The 27875-nt window shown below is 37.2% G+C and overlaps 1 protein-coding gene across 4 annotated transcripts in view; it reads left to right on the top strand.

The window, feature by feature from the left end:
• TRAPPC8 (trafficking protein particle complex subunit 8) overlaps positions 1-27875 on the top strand; it is a 107021-nt gene that overhangs the window by 45880 nt on the left and 33266 nt on the right. For all 4 annotated transcript variants that reach the window (XM_034943947.3, XM_003830340.7, XM_034943948.3 and 1 more), the window contains 8 exons: positions 357-488; positions 16512-16736; positions 17671-17779; positions 20056-20250; positions 20674-20804; positions 23701-23775; positions 24202-24328; positions 26395-26549. In XM_034943947.3, the coding sequence (XP_034799838.1) occupies positions 357-488; positions 16512-16736; positions 17671-17779; positions 20056-20250; positions 20674-20804; positions 23701-23775; positions 24202-24328; positions 26395-26549 (1149 nt within the window). The remainder of the gene's footprint in view (positions 1-356; positions 489-16511; positions 16737-17670; positions 17780-20055; positions 20251-20673; positions 20805-23700; positions 23776-24201; positions 24329-26394; positions 26550-27875) is intronic.

The following is a 27875-nucleotide window of genomic DNA, read 5'->3' as shown; positions in this document are numbered from 1 at the left end:
TGGTTTATTTTTTATTGGTATACCTGTATTAAATTTGTAGTTTACATACTTTTTTGCCATTTGAGAAAGGATTGCAATTATTCACAGATTTGGTACATGGCACATATCATAACCAGACATGTGGCTTTTATGAAAAGCTAAGTATTTCATGGTAGAAGATGTTTTCAAAGCTTAAAAGAATTTTGTGTTTATTGGAAAAATCAAGATTGGTTTGCCCCTTGATCTTTGCCCTCATATACTCTTAAGTTAAACATTGGATATGCTATATATTAAGAAATTAAATGTTTTTTTCACTAGTTATCTATTTACTTTTAACTTGGTGAAACTAACCTTTTTCTCTTTTAAACATTCACTAGGATTCTGATCTTCGAAGTGCACTTCTTTTGGAACAGGCAGCACATTGCTTTATAAACATGAAAAGTCCCATGGTTAGAAAATATGCATTTCATATGATATTGGCAGGCCATCGATTTAGTAAAGCAGGGCAGGTGAGTGCATTTGCTTTACAATGAAAAGTTGTTATTTATTTTATAAATGTGTGTCATTTGTCCATTTTTATTATTTAAAAAGGATCTTAAAAACTAAATTTTGTTCTGAGGTAATATATTGGTAAGGGCGTGAGATTTGGATTTAGACAAATCTGGCTATAAATTTTGATCTTCTACTCACAACTTTGGTCAAGCTACTTCTCTGAGCCTCGGGGTTTTTTTATTTATAAAATTTGTAATTTTATCCAAATTTTGGTTAGGTTAAACTAAATCACATTTGCGAAAGGCCAGATAGATTGTATGCATTCAAGCAGGAATGCATTCTCCCTATTTCAGCTGTGATCTTCTGTTCTCTTTCAAAGTACTTTTTAAAAAAATCCTGCTCTTTCTGTTTCAGAGTGCTTTATAATGCTATTGACTAAATACTTAATGTATAGACATCTTCTGTTTGTTGTCTCTTGAAGCAGCTGAGTTGCTGGGATCTTTACTGATTTAGAGAGATTTATCCGGCCCCAGTTGTCCTAGAACCATTAGTCGGAGAGAGCTAGCTTTCTTGGAGGCTGAGAGTAGCAGTAGGGAGATGATGATTTACTATAAATATAAATGGAAACTTGGATTAAACAACCATCTCTATATTTCAGAGACTATACTAGGAGCTGAACATTCACCCATAAAGTCAACATGGTCTTACGTCTTAAGGAGCTTTTGATCTATTAGGGGCATATGAGGATCTTTTAAAAATTTAGTTAATATGAATTTACTAAGTATGAAATGTAACTATGAACATCCTTAATTTTTCTAAGTCTGTGCTAACCAAAGCATCCCAGTGTTTTACACAATGTACATTATTTCAAAGGTACAAAGAAGTAAAGATGTTCAGAAATTACTCTCAATTTCATGTAAAAATATTGTAATTTTTAAAAACCAACATTTCAAAATTGGGTTCCTTCCTCTATTTTTGGAACCTGTGGAAAGTTAGAAAATATGTGGACTTGCTTAATGTTCATTAAAAAACCTTTCAAATCTTAATATAAAATTAAACGTCTTTATAATAATTGATACACTCCATGAATTAGAATTTCTCAGGCTCTAACATGGGAAAAACTTAAAGAAACAACTATTACTACTTTTCATGGCTTTTCTTCAATAGTAAATGCAAGTGCATCTGAAACATGTTACGCCACTGTGTATCTCTGGTTAAAAGGTTTCTGTTCAAAAAATGACAAAATATATTAAGCAGGAGGTTTCCTTTGCTTGAAAGAAAATATATGTCCCATTAGGAATGGTCTATTGTCTCCTATTGAAAATAAGTCGTCATTTTTCTACATCTTTGTCCACTTTTGTGAATGGTTTCATTTGTGAGAATGGTAATGTCATTGGAACTAGAAACAGCTGCTTGTATCTGCCTTCCCAGATTATAGAGCATATTGCTTCTAGGAAATACCTAACAAGTTAAAAATGCTACCTTTGTGGTAGGTTGAGATACATTTGCTATCTGGCTTCGTAATCACCTCTTACTGTAGTATATAACCCTGTGAAGTTAATGATTCAGGGTAGCTGGGTTTGCTATTTCATGACCACTCTGTACACTCTGAACCCAAGACAGCTCTTTCACAAAACACTACAGTTTGTGGAAATCTGAGAATATGACTATAAATTAAGATCTACTAGATAAGCCAATACAATATATATCTAATTGAAGTTCATCAAGAAGTCTCTTCCTTGGAAGTTAGGGTTCATAGAACACATATAATTCTGACTTGAGGCCTAGTTGTTTCTGAGAAGCACCAATTTTTTATTATTTAAAAAAAATTTTTAAGGTCCAGTGTACGTGTGCAGGATGTGCAGGTTTGTTACATAGGTAAACGTGTGCCATGGTGGTTTGCTGCACCCATCAACACATCACCTAGGTATTAAGCCCAGCATTCATTAACTCTTTTTCCTGATGCTTTCCCTCTCCCCACCCTACCCCTCAACAGGCCCCAGTGTGTGTTGGACTGTGTCCATGTGTTCTCATTGTTTAGCTCCCACTTACAAGTGAGAACACGCGGTGTTCAATTTTCTCTTCCTGTGTTAGTTTGCTGAGGATAATGGCTTCCAGCTTCCTCCATGTCCCTGCAAAGGACATGATCTCTTTCCTTTTTATGGCTGCATAGTATTCCATTGTGTGTATGTATGTACCACATTTTCTTTATTCATTCTATCATTGATGGGCATTTGGGTTGATTCCATGTCTCTGCTATTGTGAATAGTGCTGCAGTGAACATATGTGTGCCATAAAACAGAATTCTCCTGCCTCAGCCTCCCGAGTAGCTGGGATTACAGGCATGCATCACCATGCCCGGCTAATACTGTATTTTTAGTAGAGATGAGGTTTCTCCATGTTGGTCAGGCTAGTCTTGAATTCCCAACCTCAGGTGGTCCACCTTCCTCAGCCTCCCAGAGTGCTGGGATTACAGGCGTGAGCCACCATGCCCAGCTTTGACTTTTTAATAATCACCATTCTGACTGCCATGAAATGGTATCTCATTGTGGTTTTGATTTGCGTTTCTCTAATGATCAGTGATGTTGAGCTTTCTTTTTTTTCATATGTTTTTTGGCTACATAAATGTCGTCTTTTGAGAAGCGTCTGTTCATGTTCTTTGCCTACTTTTTGGTTGGCTCTCTGCTTGTCTGTTGTTGGTGTGTAGGAATGCTTGTGATTTTTGCACATTGATTTTGTATCCTGAGATTTTGCTGAAGTTGCTTATCAGCTTAAGAAGGTTTTGGGCTGAGACAGTGGGGTTTTCTGGACATAGGATCATGTCATTTGCAGACAAAGACAATTTGACTTCCTCTCTTCGTATTTGAATACCCTTTATTTCTTTCTCTTGCTTGATTGCCCTGGCGAGAACGTCTAATACTATGTTGAATAGCAGTGGTGAGAGAGGGCATCCTTGTCTTGTGCTGGTATAGCAGTGATGAGAGAGGGCATCCTTGTCTTGTGCTGGTTTTCAGGGGGAATACTTCCACCTTTTGTCCATGCAGTATGATATTGGCTGTGGGTTTGTCGTAAATGGCTCTTACTATTTTTTTTTTTTTTTTTTTGAGATGGAGTTTCGCTCCTGTTGCCCAGGCTGGAGTGCAATGGCGTGATCTCGGCTCACTGCAACCTCTGCCTCCTGGGTTCAAGCAATTGTCCTGCCTCAGCCTTCCAAGTAGCTGGGGTTACAGGCACCTGCCATCACAGCCGGGTAATTTTTTGTATTTTTAGTAGAGATGGGGTTTCACCACGTTGGCCAGGCTGGTCTTGAACTCCTGACCTCAGGTGATCCGTCCGCCTTGGCCTCCCAAGTGCTGGGATTACAGGCGTGAGTCACCATGCCCGGCCAGCTCTTACTATTTTGAGGTATGTTCCTTTGATACCCAGTTTATTGAGAGTTTTTAACATGAAGAGATGTTGAATTTTATCAAAAATGTTTTCTGCATCTATTGAGATAATCATGTGGTTTTTCTCTTTAGTTCTGTTTATGTGATACACTACCTTTATTGATTTGCGTATGTTGAACCAGCCTTGCATCCTAGGGATGACGCCAGCTTGATTGTGGTGGATAAGCTTTTTGATGACAAGCACCAACTTTTCATGACATTTGAATTTAAAACAGGGTTGTATTGGTAGGGATGAGTGAGAATGAGAGAAGAAGTTATAGAGTAATGCCGTTTCTCTTAGTCCTCTATTTGAGAATTCATGCTGAATTGCTTATCTTGCCCCAGAAGTGTGTGTGTGTGTGTGTGTGTGTGTGTGTGTGTGTGTGTCACCCAGGCTGGAGTGCAGTGGTGCAATCTCAGCTCACTGCAACCTCCACCTCCCGGGTTCAAGTGATTCTCCTGCCTCGGCCTCCTGAGTAGCTGGGACTACGGGTACGTGCCACCACTCCTGGCTACTTTTTGTATTTTTAGTAGAGACATGGTTTCACCATGTTGGCCAAGCTGGTCTCAAACTCCTGACCTCGTGATCCGCTCGCCTCAGCCTCCCAAAGTACTGAGATTACAGGCATGAGCCATTGCGCTCGGCACCCCCGGAAGTTGTTTATAGTTCAATTATTTTTCATTAAGAATATCAGAAAGTAAAGTGCATTTTAAAAAGAAGTGGCATGAAAGTAGTCAGTAAAAAAACAAAAAACGCTGGGGAAGAGTGTATGTGATTAGACAACCTTTCTGTTCTTACTATAAAAAGCTGACTCAAACCTTTTTACCTCATTTAAATTTCTTTTCCAAAAAAATCTTTAAAAATCCACTTGAACACATTCGAAAATCCACTTGAACACACAAGACACATTCAACTCTTTTTCTATATCTATCAGTTTTTAATACTGTGTTCCTTTACTAAATGCTAAAGATAGGGTTGCTTTTTTTTTTTTTTTTTTCCTCAAGAAACATCACTTAAAAATTAATTTGGAAACAGGCTGGGCGTATTGGCTCACACCTGTAATCCCAGCACTTTGAGAGGCCAAGGTGGGCTGATCACCTGAGGTCAGGAGTTCGAGACCAGTCTGACCAACATGGAGAAACCCCATCTCTACTAAAAATACAAAAAAAATTAGCCAGGCATGGTGGCGCATGCCTGTAATCCCAGCTACTCGGGAGACTGAGGCAGGAGAATTACTTGAACCCGGGAGGTGGAGGTTGCAGTGACCCAAGATTGCACCATTGCACTCCAGCCTGGGCAACAAGAGCAAAACTCCATCTCAAAATAATAATAATAATAATTTGGAAACAATTTCAAGTTTATAGAAAAGTTGCAAGCACCGTTCAGAAATTTTTCTTTTTGCCATTTGAGTGTTAAGTGGTTTATCTCTTGCCGTATTATCCTCAAATACCTTAGGACATATTTCTTATTTTCTTATTTTTCGTTTTTTTGAGATGGAGTTTTGCTCTTGTTGCCCAGGCTGGAGTGCAATGGCGCGATCTCGGCTCACTGCAACCTCCGCCTCCCAGGTTCAAGCAATTCTTCCGCCTCAGCCTCCCGAGTAGCTGGGATTACGGGCATGCACCACGCCTGGCTAATTTTTTTTTGTATTTTTAGTAGAGACAGGGTTTCTCCATGTTGGTCAGGTTGGTCTCGAACTCCTGACCTCAGATGATCTGCCCACCTCGGCTTCCCAAAGTGCTGGGATTACAGGAGTGAGCCACCGTGCCCGGCCCATATTTCTTATTTTCTAGAAACAAGAACTTTCCCTTACATAACCATAGCATAACCATCAAAGTAAAAAAAATTGGCATTGATACAGAGCTACTGTGTAATCCTCAGACGCCATTCAGATTTTGACAGTCATCTCATGCATGTCCTTTATCAAAGGGTATAGGATGTTTTGTCCTTTTTTAGTCAAAGGATCGTTTGACTTCATGACTTAAACACTCGTGAAGGTTACAGTCCAATTATTTTTGTAGATTGTCCCAAGTTACATGTTTCTGCTATTTTCATGATGAGATTCAAATTCGGTATGTTTGTAGGAATATACAGAAGACATCCTGTGTTCTCATTTCATGCCGTCCAGTGGCAGACTATTTTTATTTATCGCTTAATCAATAAAGTATTTCTTTTTTAAAAAAACTTAATTTTGGCTGGGTACGGTGGCTCAAGCCTATAATCCCAGCACTTTGGGAGGCCGAGGCAGGCGGATCACGAGGTCAGGAGATCGAGACCATCGTGGCTAACACGGTGAAACCCCGTCTCTACTAAAAATCCAAAAAAAAAATTAGTCGGGCGTGGTGGCGGGTGCCTATAGTCCCAGCTACTCGGGAGGCTGAGGCAGGAGAATGGCGTGAACCTGGGAGGCGGAGCTTGCAGTGAGCCGAGATCGCGCCACTGCACTCCAGCCTGGGCTACACAGTGAGGCTCCATCTCAAAAAAAAAAAAAAACAATTTTTTTAAGAAATGGAGTCTCACTGTGTTGCCCAGGCTGGTCCCAAACTCCTGGCTTCAAGAGATCATCCCACCTTGGCCCCCCAAAGTGCTGGGATTGCAGCCATGAGCTACAACACCCAGCCAAGAAAATATTTCTTTAAAAAACCCCCCTCAAAGACAATTCTGACAATACTGTAAGGCACGTGTGGAGGACAGTGGAAACTAGTATATTTTGAAACAAAAGTTTAGTGAAAAAAAAGCCTTTTCTTGGTACCAAATCCCATTTTTTAGGATGGAAGTTGTCTGAGTTCAGAGAGTGGCAGTGATAAGTAATTTCAAATAGCTGCTTATGCTTGTGATAGGGTGCAGCAATAGCCAGAAGAAAAGAATACCAAACTGTATCATTACAGAACAAACCAGTTGTGTAAAAATGTGCATACATCATAAATATATACACACACATAAATACTCACACACACATTCACTATATGCTCACATGCAGTTTTAGCACACGCTGGTATTTCCATTCAGGCCAGTGCAGTGGTATAAAGAGGGATGACCACATCAAAATTAAATTTCATAAAATAGCTTCTAGTTACAAGATAATAACAAAGCCTCTAACTCTATCCATGACTCCATATGCTAATGCTCTGGAAACTCCCATCTGGTTTTGTTTTTGTTTTTTTGGCAGTTTCGCTCTTTTGCCCAGGCTACAGTGAAGTGGCTCCATCTCGGCTCATTGCAACCTCTGCCTCCCAGGTTCAAGCGATTCTCCTGCCTCAGCCTCTCGAGTAGCTGGGATTACAGGTGTCTGCCACCAAGCCCAGCTAATTTTTGTATTTTTAATAGAGATGGGGTTTCACCATGTTGGACAGGCTGGTCTTGAACTCCTGACCTCAGGCGATCCACCTGCCTCAGCCTCCCAAAGTGCTAGGATTACAGGTGTAAGTCACCACGCTCGACCTCCCAACTGGTTTTTCACAGTCATTATTATTACTGAGTTCATATACTTCTTGCCTTTGAACAAAGCAGATGCTTGCTTGTTTCAGGACTTCCTCTTGGTTTTTAAACTGCAGCTCTAAAAACTTTTAGATTTTTAGAACTGTTACCACTTTTGGGTTTCTTCTTTCTCGTTAATTTGTCTCTATTTGAGATACCTGTTATTAAAAATCAGCCTTCAACTTTGCAGTCCTCTTTTCTTTTTTGAAAACATTTGATCCTTTTGATGTAGCATCTTCTTCAGTGTTCACTTCTTTCATTAGTTGGGCAGTGATGGCCAAATGGTTAGTACCTGGTGAGTTCAGAACCAGATCTGGAGGAAAGCTATCCCCATGAATTGTGATTGACTGGAACTTGGACCTTTTTCTTTGGAAATTTATTTTGATGTAGAGATGTGGGAAGTCTTCTAGCTGTTACAGTGGGTGCTACCCACTCTACTGTCTATCTTCTTTTTGTGGTGGCTGACATTGGATAACTGCTTTGGTGTTTTTGCTGCTTTTTTGGTTTTCTACAGGGTGTACTTTTATAGTGTGTTTGGTCAGCATCAATTTCCCATCCCTTCTTTTTTGGTCATCTTTTCTGTCAGACATACTGCTGCTGGCACTGAGAGGTGGTCTGTACCTCTCTCTTTTTTTTTTTTTTTTTTCTGAGACAAAGTCTTTCTCTGTCACCCAGGCTGGAGTGCAGTGGCACGATCTCGGCTCACTGCAACCTCTGCCTCCTGGGTTCAAGCGATTCTCCTGCCTCAGCCTCCCAATTAGCTGAGATTACAGGCGCACGCTACCACGCCTTGCTAATTTTTGTATTTTTAATAGAGATGGGGTTTCACCATGTTGGCCAGGCTGGTCTCGAACTCCGGAACTCTTGATCCACCCACCTCAGCCTCCCAAAGTACTGGGATTACAGGTGTGAGCCACTGCGCCTGGCTGTACCTCTTTTAAAACAGTAATTACAGAGGCCAGGCATGGTGGCTCATGCGTGTAATCCCAGCACTTTGGGTGGCTGAGGTGGGTGGACCACGAGTTCAGGAGTTTGAGACCAGCCTGGCCAACATAGTGGAATCCCATCTCTATTAAAAATACAAAAATTAGCCAGCATGATAGCATGTGTCTGTAATCCCAGCTACTTGGGAGGCTGAGGCAGGAGAATTGCTTGAACCCAGGAGGCAGAGGTTGCAGTAGGCCGAGATCGTGCCACTTTACTCCAACCTGGGCGACAGAGCGAGACTCTGTCTCAAAAAAAATAAAAATAAAAATAATTACAAATTCAGGAGGTCCATGTCTGTGTTTGCTGCATGAGTATATTGTGTAATGCTGTGATTTGGCTTCAGAGAACTAACCCATCACCCAAATAATGAATATATTATCCAGTAGGTTGTTTTTCAGCCCTCACTTCCTTCCCTTCCTCTTTCTCCCCTTTTGGTGTGCCCAGTGTCTATTATTTCCTCTTTATGTCCATGCATGCCCATTGTTTAGCTCCCACTTATAAGTGAGAGCATGCCTATTTGATTCTCTATTTCTGATTTATTTCACTTATGATAATGGCCTCTAGCTCCATCCATGTTGCTGCAGAGGATATGATACCATTCTTTTTTATGGCCGTGTCATATTCCATGGTGTGTATGTACCACATTTTCTTTATACAGTCCACCATTGATGAGCACCATAGGTTGATTCCATGTTTTTACTACTGTGAATAGTGCTGTGATGAACATAAGAATACAGGTGTCTTTTTGGTAGAACAATTTACTTTTCTTTGGGTACATACCTAGTAATGGGATTACTGGGTTGAATGGTAGTTCTCTTTTATCTGTTGGAGAAACCTCCAAATTCCTTTCCACACTGGCTGAACTAACTTACATTCCCACCAACAGTGTATAACTGTTCTGTTTTCTCCATAGCCTTTTAAAATAGCCATTCTAAACTGGTATGAGATGGTATCTCATTGTTTCGATTTACATTTCTCTAATGATTAGTGATGTTCAGTATTTTTTCATATTTTTCATGGCCGCCTGTGTATCTTTTGAGAAGTACCTTACGTCCTTTGCCCATTTTTTAATGGGATTATTTGATTTTTTTTCTTGATTGAAGTTACTTTTAGATTCTGGATATTAGTCCTTTGTCGGATGTGTAGTTTGCAAGTATTTTCTCAGATTTTGGACGTTATTTATTCTGCTAATAGTTTCTTTTGCTGTGCAGAAGCTTTTTGGTTTAATTAGGTACCAGTTGTCAATTTTTGTTTTTGTTGCCATTGCTTTTGAGGACTTGCTCATAAATTTTTTGCCAAGGGTGATGTCCAGAAGGGTATTTCCTGGGTTTTCTTCTACGATTTTTTTATACTTTGAGGTCTTATCTTTAAGTCTTTAATCCATCTCCAGTTAATTTTTTGCATATGGTGATAGGTAGGGGTCTAGTTTCATTCTTCTGTATATGGTTAGCCCAGTTATCCCAGCACCATTTATTGAATAGGGAGTCCTTTTCCCCATTGCTTAGTTTTGTAGACTTTGTTAAAGATCTGTTGGTTGCAGGTATGCTGCTTTATTTCTGAGTTCTGTATTCTATTCCATTGTTCATATGTCTATTTTTTGTACCAGTACCATGCTGTTTTGGTTACTATAGCCTTGTAGTGTAGTTTGAAGTTGGGGAATGTGATGCCTCGGGCTTTGTTTTTGCTTAGGACTTTGTTGGCTACTCAGGCTCTTTTTTGGTTCCATATGAATTTTAGAATAGTTTTTTCTAATTCTGTGGAAAATGACATTATTTATTTGATAGATAGTTTGTTGAATCTGTAGATTGCTTTGGGCAATATAGTTATTTTAACTATATTGATTTTTCCTTATCTGTGAGCGTGGGTTTTTTTTGTTCTTTTGTTTGTGTCTGTACTTTCTTTTATCAGTGTTTTGTAGTTCTCTTTTACCTCCTTGGTTAAATGTATTCCAGGTATTTTATTTTGTGTGTGTGTGGCAGTTGTAAATGGGATTGAGTTCTTACTTGGTTCTCATCTTGAGTTTTATTACTGTATAGAAACACAACTGATTTTTGTTCATTAAATTTGTATCATGAAACTGCTGAAGTCATTTATCCTAATGACTACTGTCTTTAGGAGGAATCTTTAGGTTTTCTAGGTATAGGATCTTGTCATCATTGAACAAAGATCATTTCACTTCCTCTTTTCCTATTTGGATACTTTTTCTTCTTTCTCTTGCCTGATTGCTGTGGCTAGGACTTCTAGTACTATGTTGAATAGAAGTGGTGTGAGTGCAGAGTGTACATCCTTGTCTTGTTCCACTTCTTAGGGGGAATGCTTTCAACTTTTCCCCATTCAATATGATTTTGGCTGTGAGTTTGTCATATATGGGTCTTATTATTTTTAGGTATGTTTCTTACAGTGCTTAGTTTGTTAAGAGCTTTTATCATTAAGGGATTTTGGACTTTATTGAATGCTTTTTCTGTATCTATTGAGATGATCATATGGTTTTTAATTCTCTTTATGTGGTGAGTAACATTTATTGATTTGCAAATATTGAACCATCCTTGTATTTCTGGAATAAAACCCACTGGATTGTGATTAATTTGACTTTTTGATGTCCAGCTGGATTTGGTTTGCTAGTATTTTATTGATGGTTTTTGCATCTGTGTTCATCATGGGTATTGACTTGTTTTCTTTTTGTGTGTATGTCCTTGCCAGATTTTGATATCAGGATGATATTAGTTAAGGAGGAATCTTTCTTCCTTAAAAAAAAATATATATATATATATTTTTTTCAATAGTTTCAGTAAAATTGGTACCAGCTCTTCTTTGTGTATATGGTAGAGTTTGGCTTTGAATCCAGCTATCTTGGGCTTCATTTGGTTGTTGATTTTTTTTTTTTTTTAATTACTGATGGAATTTTGTAACTACTTAATGACCTATTCAAGATTTGAGTTTCTTCCTTGTTCAGTCCTGGGAGATTGTATGATTCTGGGAATTAACCCATTTCCTCTAGGTTTTCTAGTTTGTGTGCATAGGGGTTCATAGTATTCTCTGAGGACCTTTTGTATTTCTGTGGTATCAGTTGTGATGTCACCTTTGTCATATCTGATTGTGCTTATTAAAATCATCTCTTCTTTTTCTTGCTTAATCTTGCCTAGTAGTCTCATCAGTTTTGTTTGTGTTTTCAAATAACTTTATTTTGTTGATTCTTTGTATGATTTCTTTGGTCTCAATTTCATTTAAAGAATAAAGATCTGCTCTGATCTTTAGTTCTTTTCTTTTGCCAGCTTGGGCTTGGTTTGTTCTTGTTTCTGTTTCCTCTAGGTGTGACATTATTAATTTGAGATCTGTCTTTTTGATATAAGCATTTAGTGCTGTAAACTTTCCTCTTAACATTGCTTTTGCTGTATCCAAGAGGTGTTGATACGTTGTGTCTCTATGTTCATTTGTTTCAAAATTTTTTTAAATTTCTGCCTTAATTTCATTGTTTACCCTAAAGTCATTCAATACCAAGTTACTTAGTTTCCATGTACTCGTATGGTTTTGAGCGTTCCTCCTGGTATTGATTTCTAATTTTATTCCACTGTGGTCTGAGAAGATCCTTGATATGATTTTGACTTTTTAAAATTTTTTGAGACTTGCTTTGTGACCCAGTATATGGTCAACTTCAGAGAATGTTCCATGCACAGATAAGAAAAATGTATATCCTGTAGTTGTCAGTTGGAATCTTCTGTAGACGTCTATTAGGTCCATTTGGTCAAAAGTCCAATTTAATTCTAGAGTTTCTTTGTTAGTTTTCTTCCTCGATGATCTGTCTAGTGTTGTCAGTGGGGTGTTGAAGTCCCCCAGTATTACTGTATGGCTGCTTGTCTTTTGTTCAGTCTAGTAGTATTTGTTTTATAAATTTGGATGCTCTGGTATTGAGTGTGTATATGTTTCGGCTAGTTAAATCTTCTTGTTGAATTGAACTCTTTATCATTATATAATTCCCTTCTTTGTCTTTTTTTTTATGTTGTTGGTTTAAAGTCCATTTTATTTGATAACAAGAATAACAACCCCTGCTCTTTTTTGTTTTCCATTTGTGTGATTGATCTTTCTCCACCCCTTGACTTTGAGCCTGTGGATCTCGTTACACAGAAGATAGGTCTCTTGTAGATAGCATATGCTTGGATCTTGTCTTTTGAGTGGAACAATTAAGCTATTTTTGTTCAAAGTTAATATTGATAAGTGAGGTTTTGTACTTGTCATAATGTTGTTAGTTGCTTTGTAGTCCCAATTGTATAACTGCCTTATAGGATCTTTGAACTTTGTACTTACGTGTATCTTTATGGTAGCAGGTATCATCCTTTTGTTTCCGTGTTTAGAACTCCTTTGAGCATTTCTTGTAGAGCTGGTCGGGTGGTGACAAATTTCTTTAGCATTTTCTTGTCTGGGAAATACTATTTTTTCCTTCAATTATGAAGCTTAGTTTGGCAGGCTGTAAAATTCTTGGCTAGCAGTTTTTTTGTTTTTGTTTTTATTTGTCATTAAAAAGGGTAAAAACAGGCCCCAAATCTCTTCTTGTTGGTAAGGTTTCTTCTGAGAAGTCTGTTGTTAGTCTGATAATATTTACTTTATAGATTATTTGATCCTTTTTGGGATGGGGTGCACCAGTTGCTCATCCTGAGCAGACAGAAGCTTCCTTATCACGCCCCTGTCAGAGGGCTCACAACCATCAGTTCATGTAGACTTTGTCCATTAGGCTCTGGCCAGAGTACACTTCCACCAAAACGGGCAGCTGCCACCAAAATGGGCTCAGGGCGGAACTTCTCCCTCTAGTACAGAGTAAACAGCTTTGCAGCTTGTCCACCTTCTGTTGCCCGGATGCTTCTCTGTGGGGAGGGGGAATTGGGCCTTGCCCTTCCTGCAAGCCCAGTTGGCATGGGGTCACTTTTTTTTGAGACAGAGTTTTGCACTTGTTACCCAGGCTGGAGTGCAATGGTGCGATCTCGGCTCACTGCAACCTCTGCCTCCTGGATTCAAGCGATTCTCCTGCCTCAGCCTCCCGAGTAGCTGGGATTACAGGCATGCGCCACCACGCCTGGCTAATTTTGTATTTTTAGTAGAGACGGGGTTTCACCATGTTGGTCAGGCTGGTTTCAAACTCTCAACCTCAGGTGATCCACCCGCCTCGGCCTCCCAAAGTGCCTGGGATTATAGGCGTGAGCCACCGTGCCTGGCCATGGGCTCACTTTTTTTTTTTTTTTTTTGAGACGGAGTCTCGCTGTCGCCCAGGCTGGAGTGCAGTGGCGCGATCTTGGCTCACTGCAGGCTCCGCCCCCCGGGGTTCATGCCATTCTCTTGCCTCAGCCTCCCAAGTAGGTGGGACTACAGGCGCCCGCCACCTCACCCGGGTAATGTTTTGTATTTTTAGTAGAGACGGGGTTTCACCGTGTTAGCCAGGATGGTCTCGATCTCCTGACCTTGTGATCTGCCTGCCTCGGCCTCCCAAAGTGCTGGGATTACAGGTGTGAGCCACCGCGCCCGGCCAGGCTCACTTTTAGCTGCGATGGAGCCACCATAAAAAGCATGAAAAGTGCTTTCCCCAAGAACACATCTGCCAGCTCCCAGCAGGGAGAACCTCTCCTGTGTTCACAACAGTGGATGGGGTGGGCGGGAAATGATCCCCTCTTCATGTTCATTTCCAGCCGCTGGGGCTGCCCACTTCAGCGATTGTTGCTTGCTTGCATTACCTTTGTCTCAAGGTGGGGCTTTGGCAGGCTGCTGTCCCCCCTTCCCCTAGGGGCAGCCTAAATTAAGGGTTACATCTCCATGGGTCTCACACCTTCTCTGGGGACCCACTGGTCTCCTAAACTTGCTAATGTCACAGCAGTTGTGAATATGTTAGGGATCTGGTGGTGCGGTGGTGACTCAAGAGCAGAGATTTCCTGGGCAGGGCAGTGGTATCTCCTGTCTCAGTTCAGGCCTGAAAGGAGGGCGGGCATGCCTGTGTGAGTTGGCCACCCACATCCTTGTCCCTGGGACATTCTCAAACTGCCACTGTTAGTGTTGTCCTGGATCATGAGGGCAGAGGGACTCCCCATCAGTTGGATGGTCAACAGATGGTCAGAGGGGTGAGGGCAGCAGAGAAGTACTCCCACTTAACCTTTCCATGGGGTTTTGTGTTCCTCAGCACTCGATCCCTGCCAAACTCTTGTTGTTTTTCTTTCCTGCACTCTAGTTTCTTTCCATGGGTTCTTCATCATATCCTGGCTGTCTTTTCTCAGTTTTCTGTTTGGATAATTAGTTACTTTGATCTTTCTGAGGAGAACTGGCATCTGAGGTTCCTAGTAAGTGATCTTTTTTTTTTTTTTTTTGAGATGGAGTCTCACACTGTAGCCCAGGCTGGAGTGCAGTGGCACAATCTTGGCTTACTGTAAGCTCCACCTCCTAGGTTTATGCCATTCTCTTGCCTCAGCCTCCTGAGTAGCTGGGACTTCAGGCGCCCGCCACCATGCCCGGCTAATTTTTTGTATTTTTAGTAGAGACAGTGTTTCACCATGATAGCCAGGATGGTCTCGATCTCCTGACCTCATGATCTGCCCGCCTCAGCCTTCCAAAGTGCTGGGATTACAGGCGTGAGCCACCCCTCCCGGCTGTAAGCGATCTTGAAGAAAATACTCTCCTTTTAAAAAAATTGATACATAATAAACATACATAGTTTGGGGTATAATACGTGATAATTTCATACATTCATATAATTTATAAAGATCAAATCAGTGAACTTGGGATATCCATCACCTTAGAAGCATTCAAATTCTCTATTTTGAAATGTAGAGTAGATGGTTGTAAACTACAGTCACCCTGCTGATCTGTCTAACGCTAGGTCTTATTTCTTCTATCAAACCATGTATTTGTACCCATTAATCAACTTCATTCTCCATCACCCACTCTCCCTGGCCTTTGGTAACCACCAGTCCACTCTCTATTTTCATGAAATCCACTGTTTTAGCTCCCACATATGAGTGAGAACATGCAGGATCTGTCTTTCTGTGTACCTCTTTTGATTTTTTACATTGATGATGTTTATTGCCACAAATATTGCATTCTTATTGCAATACTCGTAAGATTTTGGCATTCCTTGCAATTTTGCATTTTGATCACATATCTTGTATATCATTCTGGTATATTATTAATCTCTTGCTCTTCTTAAGTCCTGCAGTAAATGCACTGAATACCAGGAAGTATGCCCTGACACTTGCCAACAGCACCTTGAAAAGGAGGCTGTGGTAGCACCTGATGCTGGCAGAGAACCCCGTCATGTCTTGCCCAGGCAGTGTTTACTGTGCTGCTGTCCTAGCCCACTGCTTTATTTGAACCGTGTGAGGCATAACCTTTCAGTGGTCACAACACTGGCCAGTGAGTTCTGGCAGGCAGGCAGGCAGGCAGGCAGGCAGACAGGCTGGGATCAGCATGGTTGGTCCAGTATGTGAATTTTTAATATAGAAAAAAAAAGTTTATTTATATATTATTATATATACTATTATATATATTATTATATATTATTTGTACTGTGGAAAACTGTGGCATATGTGTAATCTGGCATATGTGGCCACATACATTCAATGTAAGTCTCTGATCGTAGGCAAGAAAAAACTTTGATAAATGTGTTTATTGTTTTACTTAATATGGAGAAACTCTTTGTAGACATAGCATGCTTCTAGTTAAAGTATGAGAACATTTTTTTCATCATAATATTAGTGAAATCTGACCATTTTAGATGTTGAAGTTTGTTTACATATCCCTTGCCTTTTTCCAGAAAGAATTTAAGGTAGATAAAGTCAAGTTGAGAAGTAAGCTCTTTCCTCTGAAGTTGACGTTTTGAAGTTGTGGCTCAGAGAAGTAGTGGGTAAATGTCAAAGCAGTCTGGCCTCCCTTTTCCTCCTTTAGGTACCCTACTCCTCTCTAACGCACACACACAATGGCTCAGGTAACTTTATCTATATCATTCCATATATAATTGTGAAGGGATTATCATAAATGTTAGTTTTATTTTCTTCATTATCCCAGTCCCCCTTAGAGGAAGAACCAGTTACTTAATTGTTTCTATGTGTGTGTTTGTATTTGTTTTTTCTAGTTCAAACAAATTTGGAGTATAATACATTATTTTGTTTATTTTCTTACAGAAAAAGCATGCTTTACGCTGTTATTGTCAAGCCATGCAAGTTTACAAAGGAAAAGGCTGGTCTCTTGCAGAGGATCACATTAATTTCACTATTGGGCGCCAGTCCTATACTCTTAGACAGCTGGATAATGCTGTGTCTGCTTTTAGGCATATTCTAATTAATGAAAGTAAACAATCTGCTGCTCAACAGGGGGCTTTCCTCAGAGAATATCTTTATGTTTACAAGGTGACTGCTTATTTTCATTCAGGAGTAGATATTAAAACTGTATTTTAGTGTGAAAGTATTTATTTATTACCATATCTTAGGATAGTTTTATTAGAATATATGTAGTTATCAGTCATAAAAAAGCTGTGGCAGGCTAGCTTTTTGGCTATGGATCTTGGTTACATCGCCCCTTCCACAGTTCTTGAAAAGAGAATTTTAATATTACAATGAACACTTGATTTGTGGCTGTTCTTAGAATCTTTAAAAAAAAAAAGATTCCACAGGTTTTCTGGATTGTTTATTCATCATGCTTTTATAGACTCACAACTGATTTTACAGTTGGTTTTAAGTGGGTTCTCTTTACCATCCTTTGGAGATGGACATTCTATGTTCTTTTCCTTGTGAAAGATGAGGGGGTATGGATCTGTGGAAAGTAGACAGGCTATTATGGTGCAATGGAGAAAAATTAACAGGAAGAAGGACTGTTTCTCTGAGGCAAGCAGATAAACATATAAAGCATTGTTTTATGGAAAAAATGGGAAGTTGTAAATTTTTTCCCAAGGCCTATGAATAGTGCATATTATATCGTGCAGAAAATAACTACCTTTAGGGTCTAGACTTTATTAATTTGAAATTATATGGGTTAGAATTTTGGCAGATAGGATGCTATAATGAGTCATAAGAAGTAAAATGCTTACTAAAATAAGTTTTGCATATTTAACATCCAGGTAATTAGCCGAGTAACCTCAGTAAGATTCTTTTGAGGCAGAATAAATATCTGAAGTGCTTCTGAGTTGTAAAATTTTATGACTGATATGAGAAATAAAACTAGTAATTACATATCTTAATATTCTTGCTTAACATTTTTAATGCCTTGTGTATTAAGAAACGAGGAAACAAATAAAAATACCATTTTCACAAAAACTACTTTTTTCCCCTTTTATATTTCTCTCAGAATGTAAGTCAGCTGTCACCAGATGGTCCTTTGCCACAGCTTCCTTTACCGTATATTAACAGTTCAGCAACACGGGTTTTTTTTGGCCATGACAGACGACCAGCGGATGGTTAGTAAAGTTTTATTTAGCCTAATTACCTAATGACAATTTAAAAAAAACTTCTTTTCCTTTCTCCATTTAAAAAACGATGTATAGTTGAATATTTGAAAATTAATAGCTCAGCCGGGTACGGTTGGCTCATGCCTGTAATCCCAGCACTTTGGGAGGCTGAGGCCGGCAGATCACGAGGTCAGGAGATCGAGACCATCCTGGCTAACATGGTGAAACCCCGTCTCTACTAAAAATACAAAAAATTAGCTGGGCGTGGTGGCACATGCTTGTAGTCCCAGCAGCTCAAGAGGCTGAGGTAGGAGAATGGCGTGAACCCGGGAGGCGGAGGTTGCAGTGAGCTGAGATCACGACACTGCACTCCAGCCTGGGCGACAGAGTGAAACTTTGTCTCAAAAAAAAGGAAAATGAATAGCTCTCTATTACTTCTTTTGTCCTGCCACCTGAAGATAACTACTATTTTGGTGTTTCTCTTTCCAGCTTTAAAAACTAAAAACAATGAAATGAAAACAAAACAGTTGTAATTACAACAGCTTTTCTCACTTAAAGAATGCTTTTGTTATTATATAATCTTCATAAACTTTTAATGTTAGTAAAATATTCTATTCAGTGCTTATAAAGTACTTTAACATCCACTTGATATATATAGACTGTTTCCATCTTTTGCTTATATAAAATTATATTGTGGCCGGGTGTGGTGGCTCACACCTGTAATCCCAGCACTTTGGGAGGCCGAGACGGGCAGATCATGAGGTCAAGAGATTGAGACCATCCTGGCCAACATGGTGAAACCCTGTCTCTACTAAAAATACAAAAAACTAGCTGGGCGTGGTGGCACGCGCCTGTAGTCCCAGCTACTCGGGAGGCTGAATCAGGAGAATCGCTTGAACCCAGGAGGCGGAGGTTGCAGTAGCCGAGATCTCGCCACTGCACTCCAGCAAGACTGTCTCAAAAAAAAAAAATCGTATTGTGATGGACATCTTTGTAGATAAAATTTGTTTTTTAAATGTCTTATGGAAATTTTCAAATGTACATAGAAGTAAAGAACAGTTACCAATGTTCTGCTGTTCTTGTAAGACTTTTTTTTAAATGCAGGATGATTTATTTAGGATTGAGCCCTAGAATGGCAATAATGGAACAAAAGTATAAATATATTAAGCTCTTCATTATCTTACATTAAATAACTCAGAAACAGAAAGTCAAATACTACATGCTCCCATCGATAACTGGGGTTGGAGCTAAATAATGTGTACACATAGACATTGAGACTTGGGAGGGTAGGGAATGAAGGATGAGAAATTACTTATGGGTACAATGTATACTATTTGGGTGATGGCTACACGAAAAGCCCAGACTTTGCCACCAAGAAAGTATGTCTGTATAACAAAACATCACTTGTACCCCCTAAATCTATACAAATATATTTTATATAAATGCATATATTTTAAAGCTCTCGATGGCTGTTAAACTTTGTCATTCTAAACATTCTTATATTTGAATTTAATCAGTTTCTCCTTGAGATACGATTTAGTATTTTTTTAATTGTCATATTCATAGTAGCATTGTTTGTAATAGCAAAAGAGTGAAAGAAATAGAATTCCTAATAGAGGATTAATTGATATGGTTTTGTATATTCACATAATGGATTCATGCTGCAGTACATGAGAATTCATGCTAATTCTACATTTCCCACAACTTGATGCTGAGTGAAGAGTCAATTACAGTATAAGTTTCAAACATAAAAACTAATTTTGTGCATTTTTTAGATATACTTATGTGGTAAAATCATGGATGAAAATGATACACTTTAACTTTGGAATACCTCTGGGAAGAAGTGATGCCAGTGGGGGCGAAGGAGAGTAATAAGATTGGGGGTGGTGCAGAGAGGACATCGACTCTATCTGTGATTTTTTTTTTTTATTAAAAATATTTGGGATCATAGGTGAAAGTTGACATTTGTTAAATTTTAGTATACAAATATTTGTTATATTAGTCTCCATGCCTTTTCTGTATATTTGAAATGTTTTATATAAAAATTGCTTGTGGACACTAGGGAAAATACATTCTTTCAGAGTCAGGAGGAAAAGAACATCAGTATTATAAGCAAAATCCAGATAAGCTAGGATTAATGAGAGGATATTTTTCACTCAGAATTAGAAATAGGCAAGAGTGAATGTATATATATATTTTTTTATTTCTGTACCTTATGTCTATTTAAAATATGTTTTATTTGAGGGCAAGTCTTCATAAACGTGTTGTTAACAAATTTTTTTTAGGTGAAAAACAAGCAGCTACTCATGTAAGTCTTGATCAAGAATATGATTCTGAATCCTCTCAGCAGTGGCGAGAACTTGAGGAACAAGTTGTTTCTGTGGTTAACAAAGGAGTAATTCCATCCAATTTTCATCCCACACAATACTGTTTGAACAGTTACTCAGATAATTCAAGATTTCCACTTGCAGTTGTAGAAGGTGATATACTTGAATTTTTATTTCTGTTTTTTATTTGTTTTACTTACAGCATGATGAAGATAATTTATTGTTTGGCACACATAATTGGTGCTGGGGATGCAAAAATAAATTAGGAACTCATAATTTACTGAGCTGCATTTATAAAACCAGACAAGGGGGACTCTTCTACAGCTATTTGCAATGTGATGTTGGAATATACAAGAGGGAATGGCATCCTTTAGTACAGAGAAATTGGGGAAATCTTTTCAAGGAGGTAATGTAGTATTACAACTGAATCCTGAATACGTGGACATTTATAAGGTAATAAAGGACAGTCTAGGCAGAAATGCAGAGCTATGAAAGCAAGATGCATTTAGAAGATCGAAGCTGAGAATGAGGTGTGATGTTTATTAAAGTTATTAATTTAGGCCTTTTTTTTAATAGAACCAATTACAGTGGAAGTGGCTTTTAGAAACCCTTTGAAAGTTCTACTTTTCTTGACTGATTTGTCATTGCTTTGGAAGTTTCATCCTAAAGATTTCAGTGGAAAGGATAATGAAGAAGTTAAACAACTAGTAAGTTATTAAAAGGTATTTGTAATTATGTTTCAGTTACAGCCTAACAAATGCTGTAGTAACATTTCAGTGTACTCTGTTCAGTTAGCTATACTTCTTTTTGGTTTATTTTTCCTTAGTTATAAAAATTATGATATGTACTTATTTTTGAAAATTGAAAATACAGAAAAACATAAGGAATAGAAGTGAAACCATCTGTCTCCATAATATTTAGAAATAACCACTTTAACATTTTGCTGTGTATCTTTCCAGTCATTTTGTTTTTATTTTTTTTTTTGAGACAGAGTCTCACGCTGTTGCCCAGGCTGGAGTGCAGTGGCGCCATCTCGGCTCACTGCAACCTCTGCCCCCCAGGTTCAAGTGATTCTCCTGCCTCAGCCTCCTGAGTAGCTGGGATTACAGGCTTACCCCACCACGCCCAGCTAATTTTTGTATTTTTAGTAGGGATGGGGTTTCACCATGTTGTCCAAGCTGATCTCGAACTCCTGACCTGACCTCGTGATCCTCCCGCCTCAGCCTCCCGAAGTGCTGGGATTACAGGCATGAGCCACCGCGCCCGGCCTTCCAGTTATTTTCATTTGTATGTTTTTCCCACATATTTGGGATTCCTTCATACTGTGTATGTTGCTTTTTACATTCTGTGTTGTTTTATAGGCGTATTCTGATATCAAAGTGTCTTAATATTTTATTTTTGCATAATATTCCATCATATGGGTGATTCATAAGCTATTTTACTATCTTTGATAGTTTTTTGGCAAGTTTCCATTTGTTGACTATCACGATAATACTGTGGTGCACTTTTTTGTGTGTGGCTTTTTACCTTTAGATTATTTTTGTGGGGAAGATTCCAGGGCATGAAGTGAAGATTTTAGGGAAAAGTATTGTAGTGCCCTGCTGGTTTCATAAAAGTTCATACCAATGAGCTTCTTACTAAGCAGCATATGGGTTTGGGTGTCTAATCTTTATGACAGTAAGCAGTATTACTTAAAAACTTTGTTGATTTGATATTTTTAAAATGCCATCTTAACTGTTTTATTTTCCATTTCATTGATTGCTGGTGAAGTTGAAACTCTTTGTTTTTCCTCTTTTGTGAATTGCCTATTCAAAACCTCATTTATATTTTTTTCTTTTCATTTCCGTGTCTAATAAGTCCTTTATGTATCTAAGATACTTAATTTTGAAGCAGAAATGATGTGGCCAAATAGTTTCTTTATTAATACCCACCTGACTGTAAATGAAATAACTTGGACAAATAGATATATTTACTTACTCATTTATTAGTTTATTCACCAGTATCTATTATATAACTTGCTTTTTTTATACTACCTTGCTAAATGCTTTAATAATGTGGCAAAAAAAAAAAAAAAGGATTTTGGAACTGGGAATTAACCCAGCATTTTGGTGCTCAAATGTTTTGATTTTTTCAAGATTGCCTTATTTTAAGTCTTGCTCTAGCCTAGGCAACATAGTGAGACCCCCATCTCTACAAAAATTTAAAAATTAGCCAGATGTGGTGGTACACATCTGTAGTCCCAGCTACCTGGGAGGCTGAGGTGGGAGGATTGCTTGAGTCCTGGAACCTGAGGCTGCAGTGAGCCAAGGTCATGCCATTGTACTCCAGCCTGGGAGACAGAGCAAGATCTTGTCTCAAAAAAAACCACAAAACAAGTAAACAAACAATAAAAATAAATAAATAAATAAATAAGTCTTGCTGGTTAAATTTGTCGAAGATATTTTGTATTATTTATATTCATTGTTAATAATTTGAATGAGATTTCCCAGGCTGTATTCTGACTTGAATTTTAGCAACTTCTGCAATTTTTCTAATCTTTTGGGTGCCTGGAATACTCAGTATGAGCGGTTAAATTTGGAAACGTTTTTTAAAAAGATTTATTAGTTTTTTAAGTATATTAGTCTGTTCAATATGGGAGATTTTAAAGGAGGTTTAAAGTTAAGTGAATATTTTCATTTGTATGATGAAGTGTTTCTTAAAATAATATTTTTCTATAAATTTCAAACTCTTTGGATTTTTTCATGACTAAGAAATGAAGAAAATGGACTAAGATGGTGATGGACTAAGATGCTGAACTGGAATGTAGGGAGTTTTTTGTTTCTTGTGCTAAATAATGTCATGGTGAAAGTATAATAGCGTTTATGAGGATCAGGTTTATCTCCAGTATGAGCCAATTAGCTCTGCTTTGCTACATGACCAGAGAAATGTCATTGCTTTGGGGGAAACAGGCCTTTTTCCCTTCTCTCCCACTGCTGTTATTGTCTACCTGTCTTTCTTTATCATGCTTAGCCCACCATTATCTTTTCTATGTAATTGACCAATTTTGAAAAAGAGGCTGGTCAGAGCAAAAGAAGAAATTTGCTATTATTGTAAGATTAAATTAAATGACCATTTGGCCATTGTTGACTATGAGCAGCTAGGTATTTTCTCTCAGGGTTTTATTATCTTGGTGGCGGCATCTTTGATATGCTCCCCTGTTTTGAAACAGAGTCTCGCTCTGTCACCCAGGCTGGAGTGCAGTGGCGCCATCTTGACTCACTGCAACCTCCACCTCCCGGGTTCAAGCGGTTCTCCTGCCTCAGCCTCCTGAGTAGCTTGGATTACAGGCATGTGGATAGTGGCATCTTTGAATCGATTGCTTATCCTTCTCAGTTGAATTGGACTGAACAAAATGAAAAAAATATATATTGAGTGCCTACTACAGCCTGGGTCTACTCTAGTTGTGGAAATAAAAACACTTTGTGTAGAGCTCAGCATGTGGTAAAAACCAAGTAAATGCAGACTTTAATTAGTGTTATTGTTTTGAAGTATTGATATATAGGAGTGTTAATAATCTGATACTTTGTTCATTGGAATGTATAATTTATGAAATTTATTTTTTAGGTTACAAGTGAACCTGAAATGATTGGAGCTGAAGTTATTTCAGAGTTCTTAATTAATGGCGAAGAATCAAAAGTGGTAATTATTTTATCATTTCTCTGCTTTATGCCTTTCTGAAAGTAAGGTGAAAACAAAATTTTAAATAATCTTTATTCAGTTTATTTTATATTCTAGTTTTCTTAAGAACTAAAATTTGGAAGATTAGGACATAGGAATTGCTCAGGAGGAAATTGGTGGTTTGCAGTGGTCTTTGATTTGTTAGTTTCCTGAGAAGCCTGTTGCTTTCTTCTTGATATGCTTTTTATGAAAAGTTATTATTGAAGGTTTAGGCCTATAATTGTTAAATTTAGACATTTTCTTTTGAAGAAGATGCTTTTCATAAATTAATTGGCATTTTAAAAGTTTAGGTCATGAGTTTATGTTTTTGCAACATTATAGAATTAGGTATTGTGCTATTTAAGATATTATGAAAACATAATAAGACTGACTTAAATATCTCCACAGGCAAGACTAAAGCTCTTTCCCCATCACATAGGGGAGCTGCATATTCTGGGAGTTGTTTATAATCTTGGCACTATTCAGGGCTCTATGACAGTAGATGGCATTGGTGCTCTTCCCGGATGTCACACAGGTAAAGGCTATAGCATTGGTAAACAATTAGAAAACTTTCTTAAATCATTCCATAGAATAAAATGGACAAAAATGAGGTGTTTTCTAAATAGGTTTAATGTATCGTTAAGTAAAGACATTTAGCCAGATGTAAGAATGACAAATTTAGATTATTTTAACTTCTAACATCATCTCTAGCGTCAAAAGTAAACAACTTGATTCCCTTCTGATATATTTTCTTTTGTTAATTTTTAGACTGTATTTTTTTCTGTTACTGATCCAAATTTAGTAAATTCTAACCAAATAAATTCTAACCATTGATTGTCTGCTGCCAATATAAAAACCATCTTAATATGTTCTTTTTTTTTGAATATTTCCTTTTTATAAAACATGGAACAAATTAAAGACCTATGTTTTCACATCACTGGATATTAAATACCTTAAGTTCTATCTTCTGTCTTGAAAGAGTAGGGCTTTAGTGTTAATCTGATATTCTTGGTGCACTATACAGTATGTTCTACACATTTTTGAAGAGTAAAACTACACGATATGTGCATTTAACATAGTTTTCTTTGTTTTTTAAACTCAGGGAACCCTTCAAGATTTAACATTACCATGTAATTACTGTGTGTAGTTATTTGACTTTAAGTTGAAAAGATGCTAGGAGAGGGAGTTTACCATGAAACTTCCTACTTCTGGCTCATTTTAATAGATATGTCTTATTTTACAACAAATTAAGTTGAATAGTCCTTGACAAACATGAATTTAGCATTTACAAAAGCTGATTATTAACATTGAGAAAGTGGGAACACTTGGAAAATTTGTTGGTTCTTTTAACTTTCAATTAAATATACTTGCCTGGGTATCTAGGATAATTCAGTACACCATTTAAGAAAAATAAGTGAAATGAATCCATAGAAACTAAAAACATTTTACTAAAGAAAAAAATTTGCACTAAAATTGAGTAAGGTATTCTGCATTTTAGTACTGTATTTGTATTTTTTGGTTGACAAGAACCAGACAAAGTTTATTTATAATTTATATAATTTATAATTTAAATTATTTATAATTTAAAAATGCTAATTTATTGCATTTTTAAAGCAAGATAACTGGATATTAACAGCTTTTTGAATCTCCTTTCTTTTCCCACTTGTATGTAACTAGGATCTTAATCTAGTACACAAATTTATGGTTGTCAGTAAAATATAGGTAGTTATTTTATTTAAGGCACCAAATATATGCATTAAAAAATACTTTATATGTTATTGTATAATATTAATGGGAAGAGACTGAATTAACTGTTAAAATCCTATCTTCTAAGCAGAGTTTTCATGATTTAGTGTAGCTCATTATTATGTAAAATGCTAATAAGGATTTGGGTCACATGAAGTGTGGGAATCAATACATTTTATATCTGGCTTGAGATTATTACAGTGACCTTCAGCACATTAAAGGCTTTAAGTAGTCCTGCAAGAAAGATAGTTGTATACTCTAGCTTTTTTCACACATATATGCACTACATGGAAGCTTTTGGGAAAAATTTCACATGAATATTAAACAAGTTTAATTTTGAGAAAACTCTACTGTATTTAATTTTCTTTGTGCAGTCTCTTGAGAAGATTCAGTTATTTATATTCCAGAAATAATTCAAATTAGTGTATATATTTGAATATGAGTAAAAGTAAAAAGTTGACCTTTTCATTGTTTTCCACTTCTTTTCTTTGTGAATAGATACCCGTTCTCATGGCCTAAATTAAATTGTTGGACCTAAGATAGTTATTCTCTCAGGTTTTGTTAGTTAATAGGCACATGGTTAAATACAGATTTCAGAGGGCTTCCTATTGAGTAATGTGTAGTCTTTTTTTGCAAAGTATATCTAAAACCAAGTGAGAAATTAAGTAGCATACCTTAGTTGGTGTTAAACATGGAATGAAAATATACTAAATTCTTTGATTAATCATGTTAATCAAAATTGTCTAGAATTTTTCTAGAAATAATCTGAAACTTACAATATTCACATATTCAAGTTAAATTGATGTCAGATAACATACCAAATTATTTTAGGGCATTGATTGTTTTTTATTTCAGGAAAATATTCCTTGAGTATGTCAGTCCGAGGGAAGCAGGATTTAGAAATTCAAGGTCCTCGACTTAACAACACAAAAGAAGAGAAAACATCTGTTAAATATGGCCCTGATCGACGTTTAGATCCCATAATCACAGAAGAAATGCCACTGTTGGAGGTATTTCACTTTTTAAAATTTCATGGACTTAATTTATCTATATGAGCAAATATTCTGAGTAAATTAATTTTAGGCTCTGAGGTTTTTGATATTACATTGAACTGTACTTTTAAATTATTATTAAGCTAGTGTTAAATATATTTAATTCACAATGTAAGGCAATCATGCAAATTGCCATGAAGTCATAGCCAGGCTATAAAATATAACCCTCAAAATATTAATGGAAATTGGGAAAAGTACTTCTAAAAAATCCACTCTGGATTTTAAAAATGAGTGACTCTTTTTCATAAGTTATAAAAAATAATTTGTGAATGAATGCTTTTAAAAAAACTTAAGCAATGTAGAAGCATCTGAATAAAAAGCAGTATTTCACCTTCTTCCTATCTTCACCTTCTTATCCCATCCTATCCTACTTTTATACCATACAAATTAAAATTTGGAAAAGATAGAAACTGTTGCTAGGTAGTATAGCCAGAGAAAGAGAAATGTATTATTTAGTTGAAGGATCTTGTTCTGTAATACTAAAGTATTATAATATTTTATAGAACATATATATAATATATAATATATAAATATATATTTTTTATATTTTATAGAACATATTATAATAACATAATAAAGTATTATAGAACAAGAAGTGGCAGAAGCTCCAGGGAATTTAAGAGCAAATGTTTTTAAGCCTCTAGAAAGCATTGCTTTTGATATAACCCTAGTCCAGCAATTTTCAGTCTTTGAGCCACTTCAAATTTCAGGTTTCTAGAAGAAAGATGTGGTCCACTTTGGATCAGGCTTATACCTGAGGAGCAGGGCAAAGGTGGTAGGGTCATGTAATGTAAGGGTGAAAAAGGCCCTTCCTCCCACATCCTCAAGTTATTCTAGTAGGGGGTTTACAAGGATAGCAACCTACCTCCAAAAGTGCCAGTGATACCAAATTGCTGTTTATCTTTTCAGACCTTGCATTGTGCACTTATATATAGTTTTAATAATTATAGATGCAATCATACTACACGTTTTATCCTGTACTTGCTTTTTGTCCTTAACAGCATAACTCAGTCTTCTTTTTAACCGTTACATATGGTATTCTTTTATTTGGATATACTGTAATATATTTTCATGCTCTTAATGGGTTTACTTCTAGTTTTTCACCAATACAGACAATTCTGCAGTAAATATCATGTATATATTTTGTCCATGTTCTAGATTTGACTAAACTTTAAAAATGGAATTACTGGGTGGAGAGATACATAAATTTTAAATTTCGCAATACACTACAAAATAACCTTCAGCAAAACTATAGTAAATTGCACTTTTCTTCAGAGTGAGAGT

The sequence above is a fragment of the Pan paniscus genome, chromosome 17 (genome assembly GCF_029289425.2).
Source record: "Pan paniscus chromosome 17, NHGRI_mPanPan1-v2.0_pri, whole genome shotgun sequence".
Lineage (NCBI taxonomy): Eukaryota > Metazoa > Chordata > Mammalia > Primates > Hominidae > Pan > Pan paniscus.
This window is presented reverse-complemented; position numbering and strand designations above follow the sequence as displayed.